The sequence below is a fragment of the Chinchilla lanigera genome, unplaced genomic scaffold, assembly GCF_000276665.1.
Source record: "Chinchilla lanigera isolate Chin_1 unplaced genomic scaffold, ChiLan1.0 scaffold00119, whole genome shotgun sequence".
Lineage (NCBI taxonomy): Eukaryota > Metazoa > Chordata > Mammalia > Rodentia > Chinchillidae > Chinchilla > Chinchilla lanigera.
The window spans coordinates 1274154-1285396 of record NW_004955520.1 but is presented as its reverse complement, the minus strand read 5'-3'; the positions used below and the strand labels follow the sequence as shown (position 1 = coordinate 1285396).

The window sequence follows — 11243 nt, the reverse complement described above, 5'->3', positions numbered from 1 at the left end:
TTCCAGGACCATTCCTGGATGCATCAACAAAATCCATGCGGGCAACTCCTGAAGCAGGGAGCGAGGACCCCGGGCACCAGGGAGAAGCAGGCAGGCTTCGGGCAGCAGTCCTCGCTCCACGGCAAGGCCCACCCCCGCCTGCGAAACGGAGAGCTCTGTACGCAGAGAAACGCTCCCTCACTTACCCATGCGACTGCCAAAGAAGCCTGACTGCCCGACCTGTGGCTGCATTTAAACGAGGCTGTCTGTGATATCAAAAATGAAGGCCAGCGAACAGCTCAGAATCAAAAAGCTTTATTTTATTACAACGAAAGTCAGCTATGATCTTGACAAGTATCAAAGGTAAATCTGAAACAAGTTTCTAATTTCCAAGATACAAAAGATAATAAATATAGATTCAAATTCAGCCTAAAAACAAGATTCTAAATCTAGTTTAGCTTAGGTAGTGTGCCTTAGTTTCAGTATTTCAAATGTACGCATAATTCTTAAGATGCTACAAGAAACTCCTACGATGTTATTGCTCACGGACGCCAACCCGCATGCGTGTGTGCGGCCTTGGAGCCCAAGCTGCTGTGCGGGGGGCCCAGGGAGGCGCCCCAGGGACACTGGTCCTTTCTGACCAGAGACAGGCACAGGGCAGTGCTGGGGACGCCCGCCGTGGGGCCGGGAGCCGCACACCGGCCAGTGTCTTGCAGGAAACGGGGCTTCCCCACGCGTCGGCCTTGTCCACGAGGTGCGGCCTGCGTCATCACGAGCCGGAGCAGCGCGTGCGACCTCCCAGGGGCCTCCTCGGTCCTTCATTCTCTCCCAGAGCCGACTCTTCACTCCTTCCGAGCTATGCTGTCATTCAAGTACGTCTTGCTAGACTTTTGCCTGGAACAAGTGTATTACTTCTTCTTAGTGACAGCACAGAGTGAGTCTTCGTGAGGTGAAAGTCTGCGAAGTTTCAGGCCAAGCTCCTTTGTCTTGGTTTGATTCTTGGGTACAGCTGGAAGAGAGTTTTAAAAAATACTTACATCCTGCACAGTGGGTGGGAGTGTGACAAAACTTCAGGAGACACTGGCAGGAGGGGAACAAACACAAGACAGACGTCAAAGAAAGCCCTGGGCCTCGCGCTCTGCACAAGGCGGGTCACAAGAGCCACGGCTGCGGCGCAGCCACGGAGCAGCCACACGAGCACCCGTGAGGGCAGCGCCAAGCCTGCGGACCTGAGAACAGCATCTCTGTGCGTGGGTCACTCGGGCGGCTGGACGCACTCCATGCTCCAGTGACGCAGGACAAAGACAGCACAGAGCAAGGGCTGAACTGTCCCCAGCAGATGGAACGCTGGGTGGGGACTCCAGGCTCGGGACCAAACGCCACCGCCTCAGAGCATGCAGAGGAAGGAAGAACAGCGCGTGCACCGCTTCAGACGCGGGTGACCTGGCACCGCCCACTGCTAGCGCCGGGCAGAGGCCGGCAGCCGGGAGCACGCAGACCTGGAGCTGCCACTGGCCACTAAGCAGATCCCGCCTCCTCCTTCCTCCTTCCCCAGAAGGTGAAACCCAGCCTACCAGAGACAGCCAGACTTCCCACCCAGCAGGAGAACTAACCCGGCCCAAGTATCTCTGAGAAGAGATATTTAGCCAGTACAATGTTCTAGACTCAAAGCTAAAGCCTCTGCCCCAGAATGCACCATTTATGGACTTTTATTTTTTTAAACATCAAAAAAAAACCAACCCAGAATTGTACAGAGAACACTTCTGACCAACTCTTCCGACCAGGAAAGAATCCCAGAGGACCAAGAACATCTAATCTTAGAACTCAAATGACATGCTCCCCAGCCAGCAGCTGGCCAGGCCTCGGTGATAGGACATTACTCAGATTCAAGAGCTCTACTGTGTATTACAGTGATCTCGGTCAGTAACAATGTATAACATCCTCAAAAGCTGCTAAAATAGATTTCATTCTCACCGCCAAAAAGTCAACTGAGGTGACATGTGTTAATTAGCTTGATTTAGCCATCATACATATATACTACATAATATAAGCGTGTATAATTCTTATCTGACAACTACAAAATTAGACTTAAAGACTAAATCCAGCCAGGTGTGGTGGCACACGCCTGTAATCCTAGCACTCGGGAGGCTGAGGCAGAAGGATCATTGCGAATTTGAGACCAGCCTGGCTACAAAGTGAGCTCAAGGCCATCCTGAACTGCACAGCAAGACCCTGTCTCAAAAAGAACAACAACAAAAAAAGACTAAAGCAAGTCCCCAGCTTGAAGCAGCAGCCCTCTCTCAGAGAATGTGCACCATGTCCATATTCCTGGGTGACGGGAAGCTCTCTTTACAAGCGCTGCACACTAATGTTTGAACCTTCACTAAACTGGACACTGAGATCGATTAAGTGACACTAATCCCAGAGGAAGCATGTCACAACAAACACTGCCCTCGGGAGGGGGACCGTCACTGCACGTGACATTGCCCACGCACCATGGGGAGGTGGTCAGGAGGGGACACCGGGCCGAATCCTCCAGCCAGGCCCTGCGTTGGTGTCGTCCCAGGAGCTGCACAGTGCCAAGCAGCAGGGACCCCCAGGCAGCGCCTGCTTCCCGCTGGTGGGGTCCAGGTGGCACATGGGAGGACACCTGCGGGGCAGGGCCGCTGCTCCACCTTGGCTGCTGTGCTGCCCTCACCAGTCCGGGGTGCAGGCCTGCTCCCCACCCCCACAGCTACCAGAAGAGGCTGGGATCTGCGGAGCCGGGACCCTGTGCATACACTGCGAGTCCCACAGGCCTGCCCTCCCTCGAGCCTCCCTACTCCTCACCAGAAGCAGGCTGTGCAGGGGCTTCTCCCTGCGGACTACATGGCCTCTCTCCTCTATCCTCCTCATCTCTGTCTCACACTCCACACACCCCTGTGCACAAAGAACCTGTAAGAGACACAGGGTCTACGGCAGAGCTTAACGCAGTCTTCAAGCACAACGTTCTCACGCTGAGCATAAGGGAAGCACTGACTACGTCTAATCTAAGAGGTCAAAAGCTCACAACGGCATCCTCGTAACAGGAAAGTGTATGCGTGGCACACGGTCTTCACAAAGCCCTCTCTTACATGCACGCACGTGCGCACACGCGCACGCACACACACACACACACTGAGGGTCACTCACGCCCAGCAGGTTGCGTGGGACGTAGCCCTCCTGGTCGCTCAGCCGCGCCCACCACCACTCGATCTCGTCCTCATCCTCTCGGCGGATGATGGTCATGCAGTCTCCTTCCTTCATGGACAGCTCGTCTGCGTTCTGAGGCTCATAGTCCCACAGCGCGTAGATGACGCCTTTGTTCATGATGCCCATCTTCTCCTGAACCCCTGCAGAGGCGAGGGAAAGGACAGCAGAGGAGACGTCACTCAGGGACTGACTGGGACGTCGGAATACTCCAGCAGATGCTCAGTGAGCATGTTCCGGGCTGAAGGAAAGACCAGCGGCGTGCGGCGCACAGAAGACACACGAGGTGCGTGATCACATCTAACGCAGCCCCGACTCCAGCCCCGTGAGCACCCCTCACACTGTCTCACTCCAAGGACAAAAGCTGCTGCCAGCCCCGGACCTAAAACCTGCTCAAGTTGAGGGTTTTTCAAAAATAAATGATCCGCTTGTCAGCTCTGAGCCCACTTCACAATGTAATGAGCAAGGAACTCTGGAAACATCGCTCTTTACCCCAAACCCACCAGAGACAGAAAAGATCGGCAGTCTTGAGTCTATTCTTTGGGGCTCCACTGAGCCCCAAATGCACCAAGGAAAGGAAATACACTATCAAGCATGGTAGAAAGTAGAAATTCAGCAGTTTAGACTTGATATAAAAGTTTATATGCAAGCTACTCTAAAATAATGAATCAGAACTGAAAAGATGTTGAAATCCCCAAACTGGGGCTGGAAAAATCTTCAAAGGCCCACTTTTCCCCAGAGTAAATAATCCCTCTGTGAAACAGCGTTCAGCGTTACTTTTCTCCATTTACCCCTTCCTGTTCTCGGGGGCCATGCCACGCAGAGAAAGCGATCGCCAGCCACAGGCCACCGGAAAGGCAGACAAGGAATCAGTGACTCGGCATTTACTTATTTTCACCTTTTTCTGATACTGGGAATCGAACTGAGGACCTTGCGCTTGCCAGGCAGGTGCTTGTGCCACTGAGCTAGATGCCCAGCTTATTTTCACCTTTGTGTCTTTAAAAATCCAGAAAAAAAAAAGCCCAGGGGAATACATGCTTGTTCTTGAATAGATCTTTCAATTTATATGAGCACCAAAGTATTAAGTCTAAACCATTTTCTCTGCACCAGTTCACACGATGTACCATTCTCATTCCCACCCGCCTCTGACTGTCTGCCTGTCTGTCTCTCTCTCCCCTTCCCGTGGCAAAAATGAAACAAAAAATGAAATTATACTTCACCAAAAGAAGGCTCTACCAATCTAGAGAGTTACACAGATTTCCAACTTTCCTGCTGAAATAAGACTTGTAAAGCATGACAGAATAAACATCATGATACAGCTCAATTCCACCAAGTTTTAGAACTGGCCGTTCACATATCTCTTTGGGATGGGAATGGAGAAACAGGTAGGGAAGAAATTCTGGACATTTTAATATGCTCAGAATAACAGCTCAGGGCCAGGGATGTAGCTCAGTGGCACAGTGCCTGCCCGGCAACCACAAGGTCCTGAGTTCGCTTCCTGGTACCAAAAAAAAAAAAAAAAAACCCTCAGACAGCTGGGGCACAGAGTCCCGGGCTGCACTGCACGTCCCCTGCCTGTGCCCTGCTCCTCTCAGGCAAACTGAAAAGAGCTACTTCAACTTCTAAGTCTTGTGAATAAAAAACTTTCCCCAAATAAAAATGGAAACTGGCATGTACCCAGCTAAACCTTCAACTCTGCTTTTCTTAGGGATTGATCTGATGTGAGCAATCAGAATCATCAACTCAGACTCAAGAAATAAAAAGAAAAAAGCCCCAAATAGGCATTGCCCTTGACTTCAGGATGCGGCCGATTTGCCTGCAAAGTTGGGCCGTCCGGATTCCTGCGGCGGTGAAGCGGGGTCCACTCACTGCAGGTCCAGCACCTCACAGCACCAGAGCCCCCGGGGCTCTCCCGGACTCAGAGCAGGACACCTGGCATGGCCGAGGCCAGGTGACACCCGCGACCTGGCACCCTGCGCTCGGCGCCCAGGACGACGCGGGGGTACATACCGTAGAGGAACTGCGAGCACTGCGTGTAGCCCTCCTCCATCTCCTCGCACTTGTCAGCCGCGGTCTGCATGTCGCTGTAGGTCATGGCGAACACGGCCGCGCCCGACTCCACCAGGAACTTACACACCTGCACGTTGTTGCATGAGGCCGCGCAGTGCAGAGGGGTCCTGCAGGAGAGAGGAGCGCAGCCATTTCCAACCACGATGGCACTGCGGCTCCCTCCCAGCCCAGCTCTCCAACACGCGAGGGGTGGTGCCGTGTGGTGTGGTGTGGTGCGGTGTGGTGTGGCACTGTGCAGTACGGTGTGGAATAGTGTGTCATGTGGTGTGGTGTCATGGGGTTGGTATGGTGTAGTGTGGTGCTATGTGGTATGGTGTGGTGTCATGTGGTGCGGTGTGGTGTCCTGTGGTGTGGTGTGGTGTTGTATGGTCTCCTATGGTGTGGTGTCATGTGGTGTGGTATGGTACAGTGTGGTGTTGTGCGGTGTCCTGTGGTGTGGTACAGTGTGGTGTCCTATGGTGTGGTGCGGTGCAGTACGGTGTGGTGTCCTGTGGTATGGTGTGTGGTGTGGTATGGTACAGTGTGGTGTTGTGTGGTGTCCTATGGTGCCGTGTGGTGTGGTGTGGTGTGGTGTGTTGCAGTGCGGTGCGGTACGGTGCAGTGTCCTGTGGTATGGTGTGTGGTGTGGTGTGGTATGGTACAGTGTGGTGTGGTGTGGTGTGGTGTGGTATGGTACAGTGTGGTGTGGTGTGGTGTGGTGTGGTGTGCTGCAGTGTGGTGCAGTACGGTGTGGTGTCCTGTGGTATGGTGTGTGGTGTGGTATGGTACAGTGTGGTGTTCTGTGGTGTCCTGTGGTGTGGTGTGGTGCGGTGTCCTATGGTGTGCTATGGTGTGGTGTGGTGTGGTACAGTGTGGTGTTGTGTGGTATGGTACAGTGTGGTGTGGTGCGGTGTCCTATGGTGTGCTGTGGTGTAGTGTGGTGTGGTACAGTGTGGTGTCCTGTGGTATGGTGTGTGGTGTGGTATGGTACAGTGTGGTGTTCTGTGGTGTGGTGTGGTGCGGTGTCCTATGGTGTGCTGTGGTGTGGTGTGGTGTGGTGTGGTGCGGTGTCCTATGGTGTGCTGTGGTGTGGTGTGGTGTGGTGTGCTGCAGTGCAGTGCGGTACGGTGCAGTGTCCTGTGGTATGGTGTGGTATCATGTCAGTGGTGCTGGGGACTGAGCCCAGGACCTTTGCACTGAGCTATACCCGCTACCCTTTACATTTTTATTTTGAGACAGGCTCTTGTGGAGTCACTGAGTTCCCCGGGCTGGGCTAGACCTCACATTCGCCCATCTCTGCTTTGCAGAGCTCTGGGGTGACTGGCTTCAAACAGCCTTCCACAGCCAGAACCACCACAGAATCACAACGAAGGAAATGTCACAGAGCAACAGGCCCCACGGGCCAGGCGCCAGGTGAACAGCGAGAAGAACCAAGGAGACGCAGTTCACACACAGTCCAGGGAGGGCAGGTGAGGCAGGTTTAGTTTTATGTCTGATTCGCCGGCCCAGTCACTGCTGTCCAGCGGGAGGACCTCACAGCCGAATCTGGACACACTGCGAAACACACCCCAAACGCTCTCTACTGCCCCTACCGAGAGAATCCAGCGGCAGGTACGCTATCCCTACAGTGGTTTTTAAAACGCAAAGTAAATTTGAACTGAAACTATTGGTTAATTCAGACCAGAAAAGTAACTGTAAAACGCACATTTCCATCTGTTTTAGGGACCTGATCAGCAGGAACTTATTGATGCCATCAGGCAGAATCCTCAGCATCACACACGTTTTCGGTCATCAGAGACCCCATGCAGACAGCGACGGCATAAGAGGAGAGCGCGTGCACCTCCTGTCCCAGCGAAAAGATGGGCTGGGGCGTCCGACTCCCTGCTCACTCCTCTCCCCTTCGCCTGGCTCCCTCGGGTGCACAGTCTTTAAAAGAAATTTCCCTGCCCGGTCCAGGGAACTACTGATGGTCTGTTGAATATTACCATGGTCTTCCCTACATCATTTTTAACAGAAAAATTACACACAAAACTCCCCGTGTTAGGGAAACAAGGACATTATGATACAGTAGGGATTTATTTAGGGGTAAATAATCACACACGCACACGCACACGCACACACACGAAATGATCTCCGCTACCTTCTTAAAGCACACACAAAACCAGCTGGGGCTGGGGGTGCTCAGTGGCAGAGGCCATGCCAAGGCCCTGGTTCAGGCCGCGTGCACAAGAGGAAAGGGGGGACAGTGAGTGAGCGCAGTGTCCATGGCGCTCGACGCCAGGCCATGGAGATGCCCTGGCTTGTTCTCATCTTCTCAGTTCTCTATCCTGTACATTCTCCACCGTGGGTGTACATTACTTTTATAAACGTGACCCTTTTTAAAAGCACAATCAAAAAGCTTCTCCAAGTATTAGTTCTAATAAAAACAACATCCAAAATGAAAATCAATCTCAATGACTACTGAGGGGGAGCAGCCTCGACAGACGCATCTGTGGTCCCCCTGTGCAGTAACATGAAGTCGGTTCATACGTGTGTGAGCCATGTGCCGCCTGCACGCATGCATGTGAGGATCTGAGGCTGCAGCATAACCACTTCTATGTAAGTGCCTCGCACTAACCAATCATGCCACTGGAGCTTCTGACCCTGACACTGGTGCCTGAAATGCCCCCACCTGGCAGTACGTCGGGGTGGGGTGGAAATGCTAGGAGTTGAGGCCTGAGGGGAGGAAGGGGTCCAGGCGGCCTCAGGAGGGGACGTTCTGCCCCTAGTCTGGGCCCTGTGCTGGGGCCACTCACCTGGATGGAAGCCTCTGAAACTGTGAGCCTATCAAACCTCTCTTCCTCCAAGTCACAGCCCTCAGCTTTTCGGTCACAGCTACAGAAAGCTAACACAGCACTAAGAGGAAAGATGGATTAAAAACTAAAAATACTATGGTATAGGAGTATAACTTTTTCTATAGTTGCCCAAGGCCAAAAGTAGCCTGAAAAGTCTAACCAGAAAATTCCAGATGAAATACTCCACAAGCTCTACACTGCACCTGTTCTGCGTGGTATGATGAAATCATGCACGTACTCTGCCCCACCACAATTCGGACTCTCCTGCCCAGTGTATCTGCACTGTATATGCTGCCTGCCCATTAGTCACCCAGTTCACTGTCTTACCCATGGTCACCGCATCGCTCGTGATCAAGGAGACGACTGCTCCACGTCACGCATTTATTCCTTAAAACCTGAGGCCACATCCCTCCGGCTGGGCGCGCAGACTGGAGGACACGCAGGGACACTGCTGGCCTCCAACAGCACAACAGCCCCCACCAGCTGGGCGGGACCCTTACCACCCGTCGCTGTCGGCAGCGTTCACATTCACCCCAAACTGAACCAGGAACTTCACGATCTCCGTGTGGCCGGCACACACAGCGTTGTGCAGTGCGGTGATGCCCTCATCATTTGGCAGGCTGGGGTCCTCCACCTGGAACCACACAAGAGGGACAAACTTGACTTCTGTCGCCTCAGCTGTCCCCCCGACTCCTCAGTCACAGGCATGGAGACAGGCTTTGTGACATCTCTAAAAATCACAGTGAAAACCTACAGGAGCCGAGAAGACTAAACCAGGAACAACCTTAGAAATAAAGGTACAGCCACACTACGTAGGCACTCACTGGGGAAAGGTTTTTTAAAAAAATGGATGTAATTTTTGTTTGTCCTCCCAACTTTCTAATTAATTGGTTTCCAAGCAGAAGAATGTTCCAAGCAACATTTGCTATGGAAAAAGAAAAAGGCAACCAAAAAATATTTTAAATAGTAGCCTTCTGAAAAGTAGGGACCACATCTGCGATCCAACACTGTACAAGTCCACACATGAGCGATTTCTAAAGAGTCATAATCTCCCCGGGAAAGAGGAATACTCCAGCAGATGCCAAGTGAGGGGGCCGCCTCCATCATCAAAACGTTAGTCACACTTTTAAAACAGTGGAGCCTACTTTAGCATATGCTCCAAAGCTCCTCAACCCCACAACCCTAGAAAAGAAATTTAAAAATACAACTTCCCTAGAGTAACTTTCTAATTTGAGCTTTAAAGCAAAATCTACAAGGTTATATCCCAGAAATGAACATCACACCTCATAAATGATTCTCTGCACAAGGTCGAATTCTCCCTCCAAAGAGGAATCCAGGAGCAAGGCGAGAGGGTTGAATTTGACCCTCATTCCGTGCGCAATCCGCTCTGAGCCTGTTTTACGCAAGTTTGTCCTTTTGCCCTGCAGAAGAAAGGTGTGGAAAATGAAGCGAAAGAAAGCAGGGTGAGGAGGTGCTCAGCTGAGGCAGTGGAAGGAACTCTGACGTATGATGTAGCTCATTATACCGCAGACAGCGTCACTCAGAAAAGCATACAAACCACGGCACGCACTTCACCAGTGTCCACAGCGCCACTCCACGGGGCTGAGGCAGGGGCCTGGCCTGAAAGTACCTGGTGACAGTGCGGGGGGACACAGTGACCAGGCGGCGGGCAGGCGCCCCTGCCACGCACCCCACCGCCAAGCCAGGCTCCATGCGCTCACTTTCGGAGGCTCATGGGGACAAATGCCCATTCATGTCACCTCACAAAGACCCCATTGTCCCGACTCACACAAAAGCGACTAAGGCAGGGCCAGAGAGCACAGAGCGGGGCTCCAGCCCCGGGGACCGGCTTCTCTGGGGCCCTTCCTCTCCGCCAAACCAGACCATCTGTGCAGGCCAAGCACACCGCGAGGCGCGACGCAGACTGTTGTGACCGTCAGGGGCACTGAGGGACCCTGCTAGCCCTAAAATGTTCTGGTAAGTCAGGCTTCTAAAAGGCACCGGGCACGATGGTGCACGCCTATAATCCCGCTACACAGGAGACCGAGGCAGGGGCACTGTAAGTTCGAGGCCAGCCTGGGCAATTTAGAGAGAACATCTCAAAAACAAAATAAAAAAGGACTGGGGTGCAGCTCTTGCCTAGTATGCGTGAGACCCCGGGTTTGAACCCCAGTTAACACACACACATGCTCACACTCAAGAATCTGAATGTCTACATCTAAATCCTGTAAAACAGATTTCCTAAACACATCCAAAGAAGTGGAAAAGTTCTCAAAGATACCACACACTTCTCTCTCGCTTTGTATCAGCTGTAGAAAGCCACTGAGTTCTGCAAACACGAAGTGGCAAATGATACATCTCACAAGCGTGCCAGCCCCCGTGGACAGAGTGCCCTAGAGGACGTGCTATGCCCGCCCAAGGTGCAGCGCAGGCAAGCTGCCACCCACCCTAAGGACACTCAGGATGGCAGTACCCATGCCACCTGCACAGGAGGACGGAGCGCTCACTCTCCTAGGAAGAGCTCAGCAGAACCTTCAAAAGAAAGCACACTGCTTTCACAAACCCTGGCTTTCTCCTCCTCAAGTGTGCATTTCCTTGACACAACCACCACCAGCTGCAGTGTGGGTTGATTTGGCCAACAAAGCTTGGTTGCTTTCTTCTCTGTCACACTTAAAACACGAATGCACAGAACCAGGCCTTCGCCCTGGAGGGGCGTGGAGTTGTTTGAAAACTATTAGCCTCATTTTAAAACATCTTTCTCTAACTTGAACTGTTTACTACCTAAAACCTGTAAGCAGGTATTTATCGGAACCAGTAAGGCAGCTACAGATACTCATCATCTTGTACACTATCACAGCTAAAAGATGGTAGAAGGCACCAAACACACAAAATAAATAGCAAGATGCTATTTTGCTTTTAACCACACTTTAAACTCACAGCTCTGCACTCCACTCCTGTGCTTGTGGAAACAGAACAACTTCCAAGTAAAACAGACTATTTTGGGATATCCTGGAGTTCTTATTCTCACATCTGTGTCAAAATAACACAAGAGCTTCCAAACAAGTGCTTGCCACCGTGAAAGGGCTCCAAGGCAGCCCGAGCCAGCCCCTCACTCCCGACATACCTTCCCGGGAGAACGCAGAGAAGCCGGCC

General features: G+C 52.3%; 1 protein-coding gene across 4 annotated transcripts in view; it reads right to left on the bottom strand.

Moving 5' to 3' along the window:
- Positions 1–278: 278 nt before the first annotated feature.
- Positions 279–11243, bottom strand: part of Tp53bp2 (tumor protein p53 binding protein 2) — a 30266-nt gene continuing 19301 nt past the window's right edge. For 2 of the 4 annotated variants that reach the window (XM_013507059.1, XM_013507060.1), the window contains exons 14-19: positions 9374–9511; positions 8591–8724; positions 5218–5384; positions 3151–3350; positions 2809–2913; positions 279–988 (exon numbers count right to left, since the gene is read on the bottom strand). In XM_013507059.1, the coding sequence (XP_013362513.1) occupies positions 947–988; positions 2809–2913; positions 3151–3350; positions 5218–5384; positions 8591–8724; positions 9374–9511 (786 nt within the window). In that variant the 3' untranslated portion in view covers positions 279–946. The remainder of the gene's footprint in view (positions 989–2808; positions 2914–3150; positions 3351–5217; positions 5385–8590; positions 8725–9373; positions 9512–11243) is intronic. The other 2 variants (XM_013507058.1, XM_013507061.1) reach the window with 2 other exon arrangements.